The 22,394-nt window shown below is 31.1% G+C and overlaps 1 protein-coding gene across 3 annotated transcripts; it reads right to left on the bottom strand.

Moving 5' to 3' along the window:
• Positions 1-56: 56 nt before the first annotated feature.
• On the bottom strand, positions 57-22,332 carry LOC411173 (torso-like protein). 3 transcript variants are annotated; one of them, XM_026441359.1, is made up of 3 exons: positions 21,593-22,332; positions 3,126-3,789; positions 57-1,396 (listed from the first exon to the last, which is right to left on the bottom strand). In XM_026441359.1, the coding sequence occupies exons 2-3, from the start codon at positions 3,759-3,761 to the stop codon at positions 1,001-1,003; spliced, it is 1,032 nt and encodes a 343-aa protein (XP_026297144.1). In that variant the 5' UTR covers positions 3,762-3,789; positions 21,593-22,332; the 3' UTR covers positions 57-1,000. The 3 variants fall into 3 exon arrangements, with proteins under 3 accessions (XP_026297144.1, XP_006565434.1, XP_006565435.1); XM_006565371.3 differs by lacking the exon at positions 21,593-22,332 and adding an exon at positions 8,981-9,284 and having other exon boundaries at positions 979-1,396; XM_006565372.3 differs by lacking the exon at positions 21,593-22,332 and adding an exon at positions 4,105-4,806 and having other exon boundaries at positions 979-1,396.
• Between the last annotated feature and the right edge of the window lie 62 nt (positions 22,333-22,394).

The raw sequence follows: 22,394 nt of genomic DNA, 5'->3' as shown, positions 1-22,394 counted from the left end.
CTTAATTTTCAAATAATTTCCATTTAAAAAATTATTATATATTTGAATGTTCTTGATTTTTTTTTTTTTTTTTTTGAATTTGTTACGTATTTTTAGTATGTTTATTGTTATGATTTCACGATAACGAGGAAAGTCGGAAAATAAGCTAAAAGATATAGTCCGTTAATATTTAAAAAAATAAAATAAACTGATTTTTTCCTATAAATTTTACTCCATCAATCAGTTTTACCGTGCCAATAATATATAACTTTTTCTTACTCGTACAAAACGGAAACTAGCCGTTCTTTTATACTCGAATACTCACACAAATTTATTTTAACTCTGCTAAAATAACGTCCATAAGTTTGTAAGGATAAAACATATTGTAAAATATATAATACGTAGATTTATTTTCAAAAATATTGAAATTGATTTATCGAAGTTCACACTCGAGAAGAAAACTAGCGAGAGAAAAGAAAAAAATCACGATTCCTATTTCTGTTTTTGTCGCTGATATTATTCTGAAGAGCTTAAACGAAAATGCAACAGATATATTATCGAAACAATATGAAAAATAAATCGACAAACATAGGAACAGGATATCGCGTTTTTTTTCAGTCATTTTTACGAAAATTGCTTGTGATATATATATATGATATATATATATTTAAAACGTTTGTATAAAAATGTTTTCTATCGTCGATTATATTAATAAATACTTATTTAATAACAATATAGTAGTTGGGCGTTTCTCTATTAAATTCTAACGTCCGTTTGACGGAGAAACAATAGTGAACATCCAGCAGACCGTGACTAACGACTGTTCGAACACTAATCGTTCTACGACAATCAAATGATCTTTCCATGTCGAAGCCATCGATCTTTTCTTTCTAATACACGTACATATGTATATCATGGTCCGCCACATTCAAACACGATACGGTAATTTTTACGTAATTTTACGTAAATATGACGGAGGTGTATCAATTTTTTTTCTCCTTTCAGGACGTATTTTTTTACTTCACATATTCACCTCCCATAACTTAAAGTAATTATCGATAACCTCAAGGAACCATTCGCGTCGTTGTGAATCTTTGAAAATTGGCGCCAGTGTCTTTAGCTGTAGTTGCAGTAATGCCTCGTTACCCAACAAACTATCCAGTTGCTTCAGCAACATCGCATCACCATGTAATTTCAGCAAACTGGCGTATGAGAAAATGTAATATTGGTTTCGAAGCCGTTCCACCGCCCATGACTCGACGGTGCGATTTCCGCTCGCTGCCTGTATGGAGCCCATGTGCTCCGCGTACCACGGTGAAAAGTAGTTGTTCAATTCGATATTCGATAGATCTGCTACGCCACGGGTCTTCAATCGTTCTTTGATACGTAGATACGCTTGTTGTGTATACACGAACACCTGAAACGGATATATCATGTAAATACAGGTACGTATAAAGGAATATTTTTTTATTTAATTTTATTAAAATACACGATCGTAAAATTAAGGAGAGAAAGTTATTTTATATTAAAAAAAAGGAAAATTATACACCGATATCTCAAGGACACAATTTATCTTACGAAAAATATGCATTCTTCAAAATATTAAAATATTAAACAGGGAATAATTAAAGATAACTTCAGAGAAAAATTATTATATATAAATAGATATAAATAAAATTATCTACATAAGCATATCGATTTTTTTGGAATATTTTCTATTTCAATAAGTCTTTCTTGATAGTCGTTAATTCAACCAGTGTACATTTCGGTATCACTGTTCTACTTACAAATCCTTGAACTAGTCTTTAAGTCTTTGTATATTGATAAAATGTAGATAGAAGAACACATCACATCTGCTGCCGTTTATCATCATAATGTTTCAGAGTATAATTTCGATTGTATAGGAAAAACAATTATTAAGAGAAAATTTCTTTGATGATGTTTTGCAACGTTTGATTTAATGATTTCTAGGTAGAAATTCTCGGAAATAAATCTTGAAGTAATAAATTTTATGCAATAAAATCTTCCCTCTTGCGCAAGCATTTTAGAAACAATATGAATATTCAAATATACATTCGAATATACTCGTATAAATATTCAAATATAATCTCTATTGATCTAATCTCGAATTCATATAGATCAGAATTGGACAATAATTCCAATCCTCGATTGATCTCGAATTCATATAGATCCAAACAATAATTCTAATCTTCGATATATACTCGTATACTTACGAATATACTCGTATAAAGTAAATATTCAAATATAATCTCTATTGATCTGATCTCGAATTCATATAGATCCGAATTGGACAAACAATAATTCTAATCCTCGATTGATCTCGAATTCATATAGATCCATATTGGACAATAATTCTAATCCTCGATTGATCTCGAATTCATATAGATCCGAATTGGACAATAATTCTAATCCTCGATTGATCTTGAATTCATATAGATCCAAGGTAGACAAAGAATAATTTTAATCCTCAATTGAATACTTGATCTTGAATTCATATAGATCCGTATTGGACAATAATTCTAATCTTCGATTGATCTCGAATTCATATAGATCCGAATTGGACAATAATTCCAATCCTCGATTGATCTCGAATTCATACAGATCCGAGGTAGACAAACAATAATTCTAATCCTCGATTGACTTGATCTCAAATTCATATAGATCTGTATTGGACAATAATTCTAATCCTCGATTGACTTGATCTCAAATTCATATAGATCTGTATTGGACAATAATTCTAATCCTCGATTGATCTCGAATTCATATAGATCCGTATTGGATAATAATTCTAATCTTCGATTGATCTCGAATTCATACAGATCCGAGTTAGATAAACAATAATTCTAATCTTCGATATATACTCGTATAAAGTAAATATTCAAATATAATACTCGATTGACTTGATCTCGAATTCATATAGATCCGAATTGGACAATAATTCCAATTCTCGATTGATCTCGAATTCATACAGATCCGAGTTAGACAAACAATAATTCTAATCTTCGATATATACTCGTATACTTACAAATATACTCGTATAAAAATAAATATTCAAATATAATACTCGATTGAATACTTGATCTCGAATTCATACAGATCCGAGTTATTAGAATTACAATTCTTACCTGATACAAAGAGTTTCCAGTGACGTAAGCGGCGATATAATGCGATCCAAAGTGTTTGATAAATCGCACTACACTCGCCGTATCACCGACCGTAACGTTCTCCGTTTCACGGAGAACCGCCTCGTCTAGGATCATCGTTTCCGCGGTACCGGCCAATTTCTGATTCTCGCGGAATCTGGCAACACGTACCAACACGTAACAATGATCGCCCGTGATGAAGGACGAGTTGATGCCCAAATGGCGGGCAATGGCCGCCTTGGACCAGCTGGCGCTGAACGCCCGCCACGGCCTTTCGAGCCGTTCGAACGTGAAGTCCCGGAAGTATGCTTGCAGAAGTTGGCGAACGTTGTCGCAAAACTCCATATGGAAATCTCCATCGAACACAGCGGTCTGTTGCCGTTGCCTGGCCATCATTGGGACAGGATTCCTGAAAACGTCTAACGTCGGCTCACGGAATATCCATGTCTCGGTGTCGTTCCTTGGGACCACTCTCATGCTGATGCTGAGGTAACCGTAACGGCTGAAGATGTTCACGGCGCCGCCGAGACGCGGCCTCTGGGACCCGTTGCTCAACCGTATCCCGGCCAACAACGCGATCGTCCACGCCAGGAGCAAGAATCGCGTGCGCGACCACATCTCTCGCGGCTGCCTGCGGCGAAACCACCTGGAAACAGGGGGGGGCGAAGATTCCATTCAGAATGAATATTGAACGAGGTGGAATATCGAGGAGGTGAGAAAGGGTGAATGATATAAAATCGGGAATTTTTACCTTTTCAATTTAAACTATAGAAAGAAAGAAATTAATAGTATTTTACGATAAATAAAAACTGGTTTGGTTCGACGAATCTTAAAACGCTTATCGATCGAGGAAATCTCTATTCAATAACTGTAAAATAATTTTTCTTTCAAATTATCCTTACATTTTTCGATTTAGAACAAAGAGAGGAATAAAAATTATCGAGAAAATATCGAGTCTTACGGTAATGATTCTCGAGACAGTGAGAGATGACACGAATTTTCTTCACATCTTTATAACACTATCGACAGTTTCGTTCACAGTTTCAAATCAAGAACGATTCAAGAAAATTATTAATCTCATAATTGTGAACATATAGATATTTATCCCTAATTATATTATTATGAATCTCTACGACATAAACTTGGATTTTTCACAAAAACAAATCCACACAAACACATACACACACACACGCACACACACACACTACGAAGAAAACACGCGTCTCGCGTTCTCGACTCGTGGCGTCTATCGACGTCTCGGATCCGCGAGTGCAACGCAACGAGTCGCCGGTAAATCGCCGCGAGTTATCTTGTTTTGTAGGTCTAGGTGCACATCGTCGAGGCGTTTGCAGTACTGCGGCCTTCATCCCCACCTGGCCACCGGGCGGACACTTTCCTCTAACGCGCGGTTCTCCAAGCATTGCAAGACACCACTGGCCGGGCGAGCGGTTTACGAACGGTTTAGGAGAGGCGGTCGGTGGAGATAGGCACCGATCCCGGTGCTATAATAATTAATGTTTGCCAAGTTTTTCAAGGAATATTAGTATTTTAACCTTTTTAGAAATTCATACGCGAGACGAGAGAATAGAAAATGTGTGCTGACACACGGAGAGAAAATTTATGACTTTTTATCTAAAATTTTACAGTAACAGCGTTCATTGTGTGAATCCTAAGCCTTCATAAATGTCTAATTCGTGATAAACGCGATATTAAAATTGTAAAAATATTTGTCAATAGATAAATAAGAAAGCTATTAATTTCAAATGATTTTGAAATTACGAATATATAAATATACATATATTAACGATATTAAAAAAAAAAAAACATTTGTCATTTCTAACTTCTTCATCATTTTGCCTGATGAATTCTTGAAAAAAAAAAAAAAAATAAAATTGTATATTTGCAAGGGAATATAAAAGATATTTTTAAAACAACAATTATTATATAATAGGAGGATCATTTAACACATCTTCCTATATTTTTATCAATTTACAAATCTATCTATTCTCCCCATTCTTCCTCAAAGACAAGCGAATATAAATTACCAGGCAATAGGATACAATTATCCGAGACGACAATAATATTCAATTGTATTATGGATAGATAATTCAACAAATATATATATATACTCGCGAATAATTCGAAGACTCGAAAATCCTAAATATTTAAATATTTATGCGTGAATTCTCATTGCACGCATTCTCGCATATATCCGCGCTCATATTGCGTGACTAATTGATCCTCGGTTTAATCCCTCTTATTTTCCCGCGTTTTCTCATGGATTCAGGAGGATCTAGAAGAAACGGTCGCTCGTTCGTCTCGGTTGGCCGCGTGCACGCGAGGCCCGTGCACATCTTGATAAATGTCCACGCGACACGATTGATCGTTATGCACGGCGACTGCGATTTATGCGCTATTCCGCGTTAACGGTATATTACACCGAAGTGAAGTGCGTTTGACAATGAAAACCAAACGAACGAACGGTTTACTTCCGTGTTGATAACCGTGAGCGAGATATAATATTGCTTGTTCCCCCATTGTTCTTTCTCACGCCGGATAAGAAACGACTACTTTACGCGAAACCCATTGATCACGACACGTTTTGTTGTTTCGATCGAAAGAATTTCAATGCTTTATCTATCGCTCGTTCGATCGAGATTGCCGATTCAGTTTCAACGATCGTTTGAATTGAATCGAAAAGGCAATTAATAAGGAGTAAATGCATCGATAGAGTTGGTCTATCTGAAAAAAAAAAAGATCTATTAATAGGTGTATAAAGATAAAGTGATAATAACAAGTGTATTAAATGTAAAAGTAAAATGAGAAAGATGGATATTCGGATATCGGTGTGAATATCTAAATGTTTACCACTATTCACGTGACAAACATCCGCTATGGTAAAATAATGTCAAAGGTGACATACTTTCAATATGGAAAAAATATTAAAATGTTAGCTTGGAAATGATATATATCTTACTTTTCTTTTGTATTTCTAATATGATGATAATTAATTTTAATAGATAAATCATTCTTGATTTAATTAATTTAGCTGGATAAGAATGTAAATTGTATTTGAGAATGAAGCTTTAATTCTAAAGTATTTTAGATTTGTAATGTTAATTACATTATTTTAAATCTAAAGATAGTCATCTTATTTCTGATTGAAAATTATATATCTCATATTTTATTTTGTATTTTCTTCAAATTGAAAAATATTAGTTTATGGTAAGAAAGAATCTTATAATCTAATAATAGTAAAATCTAATAACATGTAATAGAATCACTAAAAAAGTTTTCCGAAGGTTACGCCGTCAAACCTTCACCTATTCCTTTTTTTTTTTATATTATGATAAGAATGTTTTAAGAAGAACAAGGTTTCATAACAATGTCGTTAATTATTTTCGATCACGTAACAACCAAAGTTATGTTTGTTCCTTGGATATCCTCCAAATTCGATTCGCAATTGAAGAAACGCATGATTATATATACTTGTTTTCCATTTTACAAAGCGTGAACAATCAAAGGATATAACTATAAAAAACGATGCTTTTCAATCTTTGTTTCAAAAAATCAAAAGAATTTTTAATGCTCATCGCATAAAGATTCAATCAGTGCATTTTTGCATACAATAAATCATTAAAACTCAAAGATGAAATCACTGTAAAGTGATGAAGCAATCCGTTGCCACGAATTCATTTCCTTTGCATAGTTTAATTAATAATTTGATTAATAAAATGCAATATTTTCACAAAAGAAACAGCTTCCCAATGTATTAGTATTTAAGAAATTGTTATATATATTTATTATATACATAATTTTGTTTACTGTAACTGTATGAATATTATATTTATTACAAAATTATAATATAATATATATATGCATTTTATATATTCTGCATTTTCAAAATGTGTGTATGGAAGTAAGCTGTATACACCCACATCTACGCTTACATAATAGGAAGTTATTTGTCCATTTATCTCGAAAGGAAGATCGTTCTACATACCCAGATTCCAGTTACAGCGTGGCAAACGAAAGTTTCCATACATATTCATAAGATTGCAACAAAGAATTCACCGTACAGAACTGACGGCAAAGTGACTTCATTCTTTGCCATCTTATTGTCAATCTTTCTAATGCGAAGCAAGGAAAAGGAAAAGTATGTGAAAGCGAACTGCTTTTCAATATTGACATCTAATATACTAAATCAATAATATAGATAGAAAATTTCTGTAAAAGAAAATTTGCAATTAAAAAAAAAAAGAATAACAATTTATATTATCAATGAGATGATATTAAATTTTATTTTTAATAATTGAAGAAAATATATAGTTTTTATCACGCTTAATTAATCTTTATCAACGCAATGAATTATTACATTTTAATTACTTTAACGCCTACTAAACCATAAACGTAGCTTTCGACATAAGACGGCCAATATGCACGGCATAATGGAATAAACAATGTGTTCCTCGACATGCATCCGCCCCGAAGACGGTGAAGCTTCCAAATTAGCAAAACGGAAGTGGAACAGGTTCCACTTTCGCCATTCTCCGTTAAGCGTATGAAAGTGGCTTGTCACCGCGATTAGAAGTTCACGGACGTTCTAAACAGGTGAAGTTCGCATGTATTGTTCGAGCATTTAACCTAATTGATGTTCTCTTTAGAATTTCGAAGATAGAGGAAGGGAAATTTGCCAATTTAAACGGTGGACGATTACAATGTTAATAAAAATGTTAAGTTTCGTAAATTAACGTTAAAACTTAGCAAGAATTAAATTCGACTTAAATATTGGTACGCGACAAATACTTTCGTTCGAGCGTAACGTAGAAAGTTTCGTTGAAAATTGAACAAACGTAAATATCTTCTGCACGTTCATTCTCGCGATGCTGCGGTAAAAGCATATAAGCATGTTGTGTAACATGTATTATGCATCGAATGATCAACGAACGGGGGAGTCATAACAGCCAGATAAATGACTTTATACGTGTATAATTTCTTACTGGGAAATTTCAATATTGTGATAAAAGAATTTGCATATATCCTATTATATAATGTGTATCGTAAATTAAAGTTTTAATAGAAAAAAAAAAAATAAGAGCGATTTTTTATTGACAAAATTTTAATTTTTTCAGATTTTTTTAACGATTTAACAGTATATAAAAGGATAGGAAGTACGTTTTTCAATTATTCACGCGGATAATTGAATAAAATTTGTGCGACATGAATATTTAAAAGTTTTTTTTAAGTTTCATTGAAAAAGTTATATAAGAGAAAGTCAAAATACACGCATGACGTTAATAAAAATCGATAAAAAAAAAAAAGAAACACTTATATAAAATTAATTATAAGAAAATATATGCATGCAGCTGTAAATTTGTAAGTCACTCATTTCACGAGAATATGTCTTCCGTATTTATCAATGGCTACGCATTCAAAGAGTTATTTAAACAATGTTGTGTATAGTTAATCAGCTGATTAGTTAGAAAGTTGAAAGTCCCTTTCTATTAACATATAAGAAGCTTATAGAATATGTAAAATTTCCAAAGAATTGTATTGTACAATTCTGAAAAGACACGTACAGTAATCAAAAAATTAAACTAAATTCCAAAATTTTTTATCAAAATCAATCACAAAAACGAAACTCCTTTTCTCCAATCAGACAATAAGATAGTAAAATGAAAAGAAAAAAAAAATCTGTCAATTATTTTAGAAATAAACCTTAAAGTTAATCGTCATAACAACTGGTGATCCACGCCTGTCAATAATTTTCGAAAAAGCACCTAACCGCACTGAAGATCACTCGAATCGTGGGAATCACGACATGTTTATCGTCGTACCTCGTCGAAGAAACGATGCGTCGAAGATGCAAAAAGTATTCTCGTGGGGAAATATCGTCGCAGAGGAGATTGTTGGCAACGAATTCGATATGTTACCGTGTGCGCGCGCGAGACAATAACGTGACGAATAACCGCGGTATATAAAAAACACCATTGAAAGAACAATCGAGCGCACGCTGCGATTCAGTTGTCGGTGGTACAAGAAGCGAGGTGGTACGTGACACAGAACTTAATGGGGAGGAATTATTTAAGTAGTGGGTTCGTGTGCTCGTCAGGATCACGAAAGGGGTCTTTGCGTAGTGGATTAGACACCGGAAGCGATATCATGCACCCGGCTGAAATGTTCGTCTTTTAAAATACGACTACGATATTTAAGCAACAAAAGTATGAATAATCGTAATGATGTATCCAAATATTTTTGACGATATTTATTTTAAATATTAGTAAGTAATTATAAAAAAATATATAATGTTTTATATATAAGAAATAATAGAAATTTTGCCTTTTAAAAGACAAGAGACTGAGGTGATTTCAAAAATATATATAAATTATCTGTTGCGTTTAATTACCAGCTTTCTCACACCCATTTTCCACGTTTTTTACGGTGATTTATGATTATGGTTATAACTTGGTTCGCGTGATTTCACCGCGTGATCCAAAATTGGAATTAGGTAGTTACGAATCTGTAATTCGTATGCAAGTTTCAAAACTTACAGACACGAATCGTGTTCTCTAAGATATAAGGTTTAAAAAAAGATAAAGAAAGGAGTGTAATAAATGATTGTTACAATTATTCCGCTCGTGAATCACGATGCACGTACACGTTTAATGTCGTGACTGTTATTTGCTGATCTATCAATTTTGTATTCAGCATGATTCTCTCCAATTATTCCTAAAACGATATGTTTGAATCACAGAAATGTAACTAAAAACAAGGACATATTAAGAATTTGATCTAAAAAATTCAATCAATTTAATCGTTGAATCTTTTATTTTAAAGAAATTATAAATTAATTATTAAATTAAAATAAAGTATAATTACCTATAATTTTTTTTTTTATAAATAAAGATCATGATGAATGAAAAAGAAATAAAAAAACTAAAAAGATTTTTTAATAAACTTTGATATAGATAATCCTGGAAATTGAGGTAAACGACTTCAGGCATCAACATCTCATACAAATGACTTTATTCTTCATTCACCGAGTTCAATATTTCTGGGTACTGTGTAATTCATGCTGTTAAGCCATGAATAATGGAAGATTTCGTGAGATCTTTTAAAGTTCTTGGTTTTTGGGATTATATCAACTCTTTGAAATTCAAGGTTATGGTTTTTACATTCATGTTGAATCTTGAAGACTGTTAAAAATTCAAAATCGTAAAAACTTTTCCTCTTACCACATTAAGTTAAAAATAACCTCTACAATAGTCGCTTACCTATTACAAAAATTAAAACATTCCTTGGCACTATAATTATTTTCATTGCCCTCGTTATTATTTCTACAATTCCATTATTAATATTCATTACATTATGAACGACATTATGAACACACTTCTTAACCCACTATCTAACCTCCATTCTCTTCAAAACTACTTTGATCCATCTCACGAAACAATGCCGCGCGTGTTTCACTCCACGTCGAACACATCAATCTCTTCCCTTCGTAATACGGGTGCAGATGAAAATGACGTGTTCTCTTCATTCCTTACATTGCTATCATATGACGGGTTTAGAAAGGGAGACACGTAATTCGTAAATAAAATCCGCAGTCCCGTCGTCTAAGCTGGGTGCGATTAATTTTCTTCTCAACGGTTATTCTATGAGTAACGGTTACGCAGCTAACGTTACTAATATGCTTGAAATGTATAAATGATCGCGCACGCGTTCACACCATCATTTACCGGCGTGCACTGTGGCGCGCCAGTTGCGCGCGCACGTATGCTTCGTTCTTTCGAAACGGACCTAGTGTTTATTCGATCGTCAGTCACATTCATCGTTTGACATCCGTTAAATGATATATATATATAGAGAGAGAACATGACGAACCCACAGAACAGCGTAGAATTTCGCAAATACCGTTATTTTCTACTCGTTCATAGGATCATCAATCGATTTTGTAATACGAATACAACGTGAGTTTTTTGGCGAATATTACAGATTCGTGATCAAGTACAAGTTTATTTATATATCCGATCAATAATATAATTCATTAAATGAATGATTCAATAAATTGCATTCGTGCTTGGGATAGAATTTTAGTAGAGTTGAATGTACGAATTAACTGAGTATGTATATATCGACATAAACGACATTTTTATCGTTCATTATAATTTAATATATACGCAATAAATATGCTGATATTATTAATTATATCGCGTATATTATCATGTTAGTATTATTATGTTATTGAATGATATCGTTGTGTTATTATGTCGTTAGATTGATGTCGCGTTGATAGGCACGGTGATTTTATAACACCCATTAAAATTTTATATATAGATATACATCAATGTACATGTTTATTTTTATTATTTTTTATTATTATTATTATGTTAATATTATCATAATTCTCGGTTATAAATATTATTATGTACAGTTTTATACTTATTCCTTTTTCAATAATACTAATAAATAATATTTTTCTTTCCTCAAGATTTTTTTCTATTAATAAAATTGTTATATCATTATGAAGAAAAATTAAAATATTTTCAAATAATTTCTCTTCCCCTGGGGAAAAATTTATACGATTTACTTTCGTTGTAAACTTCTCAATTATCGTCGTAATCAAAGTAACAAGTTCGATGTCTATTGTTCGCGCACAAATTACAGCGTAAGAGAGAAGACCGAGGGTCAAGAAATCGAGATGGATTTACCCTACCGGATCACGCAAGTTTATTCGACTTCCGTTAATCAACATTCCCCTCTACATTGTAGAGTTTGTCCTTTCCCCCATGAAACTAATTGTTATGGGTCACTGACTGTTTGTTGCAAGACAGCAAAAGATAACGCGAGTCAGCAGCGTTGCCGTTCCAATCACCATCGCACTTGTTGCCACTACACACTTGTTGCACTAATTCTATTGAAACGAACGATCTCGCGGTGTCGACTTAATTGTTTGCTCGATTATATCTTTGTAATATTTCTTTTGTCGGTGATATGAAGATTGATTGTAAATATTTGAAAAATTTATAAAATCAGATAAATTGATAAATTGATAAATCTGTCAATTGGATTTTCTTAATCCTTTATGATTCTACATTGAATTAAACTCGATATTTTATTTTATTTTATTCGTTCATATATTTTATATATATATATATAAACATATTCTTTTATATTACAAATTCAATTTATAAAAACAAAGAAATGATTAATGATTTTTTAAATTATGAAAATATAAAAATATATTTAAATTATGAACAGGTTTTGAAAAATATAGTAGAAAGAACCAGTTGTGATGAAATATCGAATATTACTTTGATCTATAAAACATTAACTTTCCAATGAGTGAAATTAAAAACTTATAGGAATATATTATGCATAATAAATATTACTTATGAAGTATCGTTGACTGAAATTTCCAATAAATATTTGCAGAATTTACAGTTTTATTTCCTTTGTGAATAATTGTACAATGTTAAAGTTTTAGAAAATATCAGTATATCCTTTAAATTGAAACTTATACATAGAATCAATAAAAAAAAAAAAATAATTGAATTAATATTCCTTTTTTTTTTAATAACTTTTTTATACACTTAAAACCAGTTTCTTACATCCTTGCTTACAAAGAAAAGAAAATTACTTCCTACTTTCTTATAGAGTTTCAAAAGTTATTACGATATCTACTTTATACTTTATTAAGATAAATTATTATAAATTAATAATCAAAGATTACGCAAAAATATATGTTTATAAAATATAAATTATGTTATTGAAAAAAGCATAACTTGTTGATAAACTATGAATTTTTTTTTATATATATTAAGTGATTTTGATTTTTCTGAGTTCTGGTTTAATGTTTTCTTTTTATTATAAAAAAATAAATAAATAATACTAATAACGTTATATAATTCAAAATTATATGAAATAAATTGTTGGAAAAGAAATATATATATATACAATATTTGAAATGGAATCATACGAATGCATATTCATATCATTGCATAACGTGTATCATTTAAATAGTTTCAGTTATTTATTTGTTTATTTTAAAATCTATCGAACAATAATGAAAATTGTAGAATTTAATCCCGATTTAAATAATCAATAATTTTTTTTTTCTTTATACATTTTTTAATATGACAAGAAAACTATTTTCATTAGAAATTATCGATTCTTCAGAATGTTAATAAAATTTGATAAAATTTCCATTATTATCGATTCAATTTTAATTATATTTTTAAGATAAAAAATCACTCGAAGCAAACGTGTTAAGCAACACGTTAATAATCTTAATTGCGCTAAATAATTATACTTTAATATTTTTTTATCCTTATATACAAGAAAATATACTTCTTTATCCAACGAAAATTTCACAATTACGATAAACCGCAGGTCATCAGTAATCCACCAATGTTAATTATAGAAATCACAATATCTATTCTCATCAAACTTCCATATAATAATCGAATAATAATTTATTCGATAAATTTATACGGAATGAAATGCAATTGATTGAAAATTAATAAATCTTCAACTTCTTCGTTAAAAGAATAGAAAATTCAGAGATTTCTGAACCGAGATTTTCCATTGGACTGACGCACGTATGTAAATTAATTGCGAGGCAAAAGCGGTCTTGAAAAGTAAATGTTCCTTTTATCGGACGACAAGACAAATTACAGATATTTTACAAACGAGAAACAAGTCTAAACAGAGGCCCGGGTTTCAAACTCGGGAACGCGACCATGTTAATTGCTCTCTATTACAATGATAACTGGAGCAGTTCACTTATTAAATTACTCATGTTTGTGGTTTGCGACATTTGCGTTAAACCTTAGTAACTTCTTTCATAAACGTTCCAGAAATGACCATTAAAAATACGTTGATTGAAATTGTTGTTGATGAAAATTAAATTACATGATGTTTTAAAATTTTTTCTAAATATATTTTATAAAACTTATTTAATCAAAAGATCTAAATCGATAAAAGATTTTACATATTTATTTTTTTGATAAATTTAACTTTACAAATTTTATTTATGAAATTTTTTAATATTTACAATCGATATTTAGATCTTTTATTTTTATACGTCTCGTTATAATCTCGTTTTCCTTATAATTATCGTATAATAAGAACGATGCCTACTATTAATAGATCGACGAACAAACAAATATATACATATATATATATATATATATATATATATATTTTGGATAAATATCACGAGTAAAAGTGAATAAATTTGAACGAGTTATTAACTCATTCGTTAAATGTTTCACGATAAACGAATTTACACTTCTATATTACTGCATTGCAACAATCAATATGATGAATATCAAATGTTATCTATAGCCAACCGAACCGTAATCCATTAGCATTTTAACAATTTGTATTTACGACACACTACGTTTGCACGAATTACACATATACGTCAATATTGAGCGCGGCAACGTTTATACAACTGATTGATAATGAATCCGTGATATTTGTTAGCAACTTCACGCAGTACGTCTCATCGCGATAAATCGAACCGCATTGTTAAATAACGTAGATACATAATTTATTGGATTTCTAGAAACTAATGAATATTATATTACGTATTCGTTTCGTACAAGTTGTTTATGAGAAAAATAGAATAAAAATAGATTAAAAAGAAGAAACGACAAATGTTTTATATATAAAAAAATTAATTACGCAGATATCAAGAAGAAGAATGATTTCTTGTGAAAAAGATAAATAAGTGGAAAAAATAATACAATTTTTTGATTAGTAAGAAAAATTATTTTGTGATTTTCTTCCAATTTTGAATTATAGAAGAATTATTCCACGTTTCGAACTTAATAAATCATCTTTTTAAATCGGTTTCGTCCTCGAAACGAGTACAACCATTTTTGAAGATAGACGACAGGCAATCATGATTCCCCGCTGTGTCATTACTTCATGACAAGCGAAAAGAAGAATATTCGTATTCCTTTTACATCCTCTGGAATCAACCTGGCATTTAAAGAGGCATTTTAAGTGTATCTTTAGAACCGTACGGTATAAGAGCACCTCGTTCCCGCGAATTGCATGCATCCATACACTCGGCCGTTTTGACTCTTTCTCAACGAGGAGAAAAAAATCTTTCCCTCCTTGTACACACCCTTATAAGTAATTGCTTTAGGGGAAATCGGAATATAACTTTACTAAAGATGAAGAAAAATCAAAGAAATATAAGAAAAAGTATAAATTTAAGTATCAAATAAAGAATATTTATCATTTATTTTTTAAAATTAATTTAAATTACTTATTATTTGAAATTTAATTAATTCTTCGATAGACATTTTTATCTCTTCCTTAAAAAATCAGAGAGAGAGAAAAAAAAAAGAAACGATCAGTATTCTTCGCAAGACAATGAAAAACAATTAGTGCACATTGGAGAATTCCAATATCAAAAGGCAGACATGGCGCTATTTATATATCTAGAAAAAAAATTTCTGCCAAAAAAGAAGTCCTCGTCGACCTTGAACAAGCTTCAAGCGCATCTCCATTGCTTCGCCTCGAAGATCTTTTACAATCTCCCTCCGTGCAATTTCACGCGTTTACCGAGTTTTGCAACATCATTGCAGTGGCCAACCAGTGGTTATTATATTCAGAATAAAAAGAAAGATGTTCCCGCAAGGTTGAATGAATAACACAACGCTGTCTATTCAACGCGACATATCTCGTGACATTTGCACGAAGATGCTTGCGATATCCCTCGCTATCAACTCGGCGATATTTCTCGCGTATCGACGATCGTCTTGCGCCATATATCTCTCTGTTCAAAGAAGCGAATATCTCGTGAGAAGCCAATCGCGAAGATCGCGTCGGTGGTCACGTTTTCATCGGGAACACACGGGCAGATGATTTTGCAATGGCTATAACAGCCTTTCAGAACCGAACGTTTCGAAGGAAACGGTTTCGTATACACGCGCTCGTAAGTCCTTTCAACCTAAGTTATTTCAATCTTCTTCGAGAAAACGTTGTGTAAACTTGAGAGTTGTTAAAAGTTTGTTACCAGAAGGGAACAATGTAAATGAAAAACGATCGTTAATTCTCGATTTAATTAATTATGAAATAATAAAAATAATAAATATATGATGATGAAAATAAGGATGCAATTTATGTAACCAGATGACTAATATAGGTTAACAGTTCTTCGAACTATAACGGAAAAGGATTTATACTTTTTTTTTTTCAATAACGCAAGTGGTGGATAATTTTCACGAAGTTTATTGCAAATTTTAATTTTATTTAATCATTGGCTAAGGGAAGCGATTATTAAGAGCAAACAGTAATGGTAAACTGTGAACATTGTTTCAGGATATATTGTTACAGATATAATTGTAGGAAACAGTTTTTGCATTTTTAAAAAGTAAAATTGATTCGATGCAAATCGAAGAGAAAATTTAAATAACAACAATAATAACATACTCGTGGAGTATGTAATAATATTTTCAACATCGTAACGAGTTCACCAAAACGTTGCTTCACTTGAATACTGGATAATCGTTGAGCGCGGAGGAAATAATGATTACAATGCTTTCTTGAGTTGTGCGAGCGGCGTGAATGGGTCTGAGACATTAACCTCGAGTCATTTTCATCGTTGGGCAACAATTTTGCGGTTAATACTTGATTTGCCGCGACGTAACAGCTGAGCGAGCTGCGAAAAATATTTCCTACGATACGATTCCTTTAATTTTCCTCTCTCAATCTTCGTCGCTCGTTGTATCACGCGAGCAATTCGTTTTTTTTCTCTCTTCCGGAGAAAAATAACACAGAATCAAGATTTCTTTGCTTTGATATTCAATTCATAATTTTTCAAAAATTTTATAAACAACTTTTTCATAAACATAACTCGAGGAACGTGTTTGTACATCATTTTCTTTAAAGATAAATAATTATTTTTTTTACGGGTATTATTATTTTTATAGATAAGAGCGCAACGCGCGAGTACAAAATATCGAACACGTCACGTTCTTATATTATCACCAACCAGAACTGATTAACGTTATTACGTCAATTAATATCCGATATAAAACCGATTAAAGTTCATACGTTCATAAATATCTCCCCTAATCAATTTGCATCAAGATATACCGATCCATTTAATTAAGTTCAAATACCAATTTCTACATACGATCTCGATCTCCTTAATGAACGCTTCGCACACCCGATTAAACCATTATCCACCATAAAATTATCACGTGCGCATAAATAATAATAACGTCAAAAATAAAATGACAAACGATCCAATCCAATTCCTATTTATACCGTTAATAATCGTTATATACGGATATACAAATGTAGTATCGATATTTCACGGATAACGAACAAATCGATCGATCTCGATCTGCGTAAGGTCGTCGATTTACCTCGGCATGAAAGTACAAGTTCCTGGTATTTTTCTTGCAAAATCCTGTCGTTCTCCTGCCGTCTCTATTCTCGAGCCGTTTGTTCCTGGTTGAAAATCTAGGTAAGTGGTATAAGGACGGTCACCCGCAATCGTACCACGTGGCCAGTAAATCGTTCTGTAAATCGCTTTTCCCATATATTCTCGCAACGTCTACACATCCGTGTGTATCGATACCGCGTGCGTTATTATGATATTATTGTATACACGTGGAAAGTGCGTGCGTCGCGCGATACCAGTGATTAAAAAAAGAATATACAGCGCTTTTTTCACAGCCAGTTTTTTCCTTCTCGCTTTAAGGGTGTTACACCTGCGAGCATTGCGTATCTACGCGAGATCTACGGATCGATGGGGGCAACCTGTTGATTCTAAAGAACCCGCGTAACGGTGGTTCAGTTGTGATTAGTTATCGCTGACTCATAAACTATACTTTGTTCCAGGAGGAAATTAAATAAGCTAGCGGTGACTAGAGGACTGCGTGATTTTTTTTTTTCTTTTAGATTCGTTATGGTTTTATTATTGTAGCTGTACACGTGGTGCAAATGAAAGAGATTGTATGATCTTTGTGGATTGATTTAAGGAACATTGATAGAATTTGCGATATACGTGTATATATATATATATATATATGTTTCGTATTACTGAGCTGAGAAAATTTGAAAGTCAAGGAAAAAAATTTGGTAAACGAGATAGAAATTTCTTGTAATCGATTTGAGTTAATAAGGTTTCACAGATCGCTGATTCATTGTTCTATTGTAATTTTGTTTCCTTCTGTTTCTTTTTACGTAAGAATAGCAAACACGATTTTATACACGAATGAACACCGAAATCGTTAACACGTTCTAAATATTCTGTCTATTGAGCAACGGGATAATTTCTATTATGACGCGAGTACCTTCCTAATCGAGTTGAACTGCTATAGAGAAGTGTAATAAAATTTATCGTGATAATTGATTACCAAACAAATTGCTCCTCTTCTTCAACGTGAATCGATCTCTGTATAATAAAATGTTTTTATTTTATGAATTATGTATCATATTTGTTCGATATTTCTTTAAATTATGCGTGTTTTTAATTTTTCAGTAAAAAAAAAAAGGAAAAAATTCTTTTATAGACATTTAATTTTATAGACATTCGACCCTGACTCATATTTTATTCACCTTCAAAACGAATGCAAAAGTTATCCTTGAATGATTTCGAAAAATTTGACCTCTATTTCGAAATTCGTTTGTACATTAAGCAACTTTCGATCAACGATCCTCGCGATAATTAATCGAATTATTTCATATTTAGACTCATTTCAAGATAATGCAAGTCAACAATGCAATGTAAAACAAAAATGTAAAATAGAGAGAGCAGTGGAATAGCCAGAAAATTTTAAATTCGATTATGAAATCAACTGAAAGTCCGAACTGACTATTAATTAGATTGCTGTAATTAAATCCGTTTAAGTTATCGTATTTTCTAAACAAGTCAGTTGAAAGTGTAATAAAGGTTTATTTATACTTATTTTTTATTATATTTTATAAGCTCCAATTTTGTTCATTCCATTCGTGTCTCTCTTTAAGTAAGATTATTTTACTCGCATCTTGTTGAACTATTAATATAAATTAGAGCTTTCATATAAATCTGAACATCTGTATATTGCAACATAAATCAAAATCCTTGCTTTTGCACGTGTTAAGCACATGTGTTCAAACAACAATCAAATTTATTAATAATTTATTTCTAGACATTCATATATTCTTGTCAGATATGATTATTACAATCATCATCATTTGCATCATTATTATTTAAAAATCATGAGCCAAAATATGTATACATTAATATTTTGAATTAATTTTGAAAGTATTAATTTTTATTAATTGATACAAAATTGCAAGAAAAATGTATTAGAATATATTGCATTATAAAAGAAAATATTATAGTTTAATTTTTTATTGATCAAATATTGGATATTCACGACATCGAAATCATTTTATACGAAGATACACAGTTAACGAATGAGCCTAATAATCCCCTAAGCACAACGAGACCAAGGCTGAATTGCCGCAATCCAACTTTCAGAAGGCTCTTCAGCCTAGTAATTATTGCTATTATAAATACTTTGAGGTTCGTTCTTTTGAATAACTATATAGTTTCACTATATAGTTCGAATTTATTATTTCTAAAATTTATTCGAATCATTCATTGCATTATTTGTGAAATTTTTAAAAACTTGTTATATAATTTTTTTAACATTCTTTCATATTTTATTCACTATTTCCTTCATAATAACAAAATATGTGATTAAAATTATTCATTCACGATCGACATCATATGTTCGTATATTGTCCCTTCGTTATTATTTGAAATATGACAACGCACATAGGTTAAGTACATTCGATATAAATGCAGATTAATTCTCTGTAACAATCGATTATTAAATCCTATTCGAGCATTAAATATCGAGCATCGATCATCGATCACTGCGAACAATTCGAATAGGATTTCGGTGAAACATAACCCAACGTTTAATGCAATGAGAGGTTAAATAACGCGTTAGGTAAGTCGATATGCAATGTTCGAACAGTAGCCTCACGTGTGGCTCGTGTATATGCGTGCACCTCGATTTCGATGGTAAATCTACTTCCTGAATGGAGGCCTACTTTGCCAAGTGGCTAACAGATCAGTTCCATAAGGTCGAAACATATGAAAGAATTGTTGAAAGTTATTTACCTTTTATTATTACGGTCAAGTGTAACTCGAATATAGGTTAGTTTTATGTTAGTTGCTATTTAGTGCGGATATATATATATATATAGATATTGAATATTACCGAAAGTTTAAAATACTATGCATATCTGTAAATTACAATTTAAAGTAAAATTATAGATTGTATAGTAGAAAAATAATTCTTAAATGAGTATTTTATTTACTTAATTATAATAACATATGTTAATAATATTGTATAATATTGATTATTGTGATAAGAATATTTTGTTAAAACATTTAACTTGAACAGATAAAATATAAATACATTTGTTTCAATATTATTGGTATTATATATTTATACATACATATATTTACATATTTAATTTATAAAATAATTTTTTTCATCATAATATTTTTTTAATTAAAATGCTAATTATTGATAATCAATGATTATCATTTACGATGAAAAATATGCGTTTTAAATAAAAACAACGGCAAGTTCCAATGACGTTATTATTCAATCTTGAATAATAATTAATCTCTTGTTTAACCTTTCATTATGTATAAAATCATATCTTCCATATTATAAAATCGACAAACAAATCTATTAAAACTTTCAAAAAATGTCCTCTATTTTTAATAAAACCGTAAGATAAAAAATTTTAACAAAATTATATGTAAACGATTTTAAAATGCAATTCAATTATTAAAAATATATTTGCATTTACACAAGAGATATGAAATAGTATCATCATAAATGTTGTTTATCTACTTTGATCATTTATAACTACACAACAAAACATCTAACAAAGAAAAATATCGTTTTGAATAGCAAATTTGAAAACATGAATTGTAAACAGCACGTGTGTACTCAGCTATTCGTTCTCACGATAGAACATATTCTTATATTAACATATTCGTCTTCATCCCTCTTTCATTTTTCTATTTAAATAAGATATTTGTATTGAATTTTTTCAAAATAATGAATTTTCAAATAATTTTAAAAATAAATTTCAAAAAAATATATTTCAGAATAATTTTAAATAATAACAAACTTTTTTTCCTACACTTTTAACGCAAGAAAACGTTAACCTAAAAAAATGCATTATTCCTTGAGAAACTAATTACGTAAAAATTATTGAGATTTTAAGATGCAATATCATAATTATCTATCTATGATAGATAATTTAATAATTATAATTATATGATAGATACTTTAATAATTAAACAATCAAATATCTTTTTACAATATTAAAATTATCGTATCATATCGATAAAATTATGGAAGATATGCAACAAACGTAAAAAAAAAAGGAAATCTCACCTAAATATTTCAAGGATTCTCCATTTCTTCTTGTTCACAATTATCCTTTCGATATTGCAACTACATAGATCCAACAAAATGTATAAGCATTCCTTGTAGATTTTCTCATAAAATCATTATTGTTCGTTGGATTCACTCGTCCTGCACTTCAAGTTATTCTGTCCTGTACCAAATAACAAACATCCGCTTAACCTCACCACGATCGTACATCACATCAACAATTCAATTTAGAACAATCCAGAATCACTCAGTATAATCAAACTTATTCAGTTTCCTAATATTTTTTTTATATTTTTGAATTTAATACAACAAAATGAATTTAATATATTGACTCGTTGCACGCGAATCACAAGCTGTCACCGCGCAGAATCGCACCGGTAATTTTCGCGGTATTTTATTTCACACGCATTTGATTGGTCGTTATAGAATGCAATTATCAATCTATAATCGAATCTTCAAAACAATCGATAGGAAACGATGTCTCGAACTCATGCAGAATTCTTTTTCAGGCCCTGATCCAAACTGTACGTTCACACGTGTGGCGTGTTTCTCGTATACCTTCTCCTTGTCTCGATAGGAATCGACCGCGTCCACCACTGACAACGATCGATCGATCGATCACAATCGACACCGTGTTCTGCTCTCGATCACGACAGACCACGATCTCACCGTGAGCAGCGAGCCTTCGCGACTGCGGCCGCTATTTCGTATCTACTTGCTGTGGCGAACGATCGCCGGTAAATGCGCGCGCGTGTGTGTAGAATATCGTATACTCATAAGGCGCTAATAAACGAGTGTGTGC

This window comes from Apis mellifera, linkage group LG6, assembly GCF_003254395.2.
Source record: "Apis mellifera strain DH4 linkage group LG6, Amel_HAv3.1, whole genome shotgun sequence".
Lineage (NCBI taxonomy): Eukaryota > Metazoa > Arthropoda > Insecta > Hymenoptera > Apidae > Apis > Apis mellifera.
Note: the sequence above shows the minus strand (reverse complement) of the source record. Positions and strands in the feature narration are given on the sequence as shown.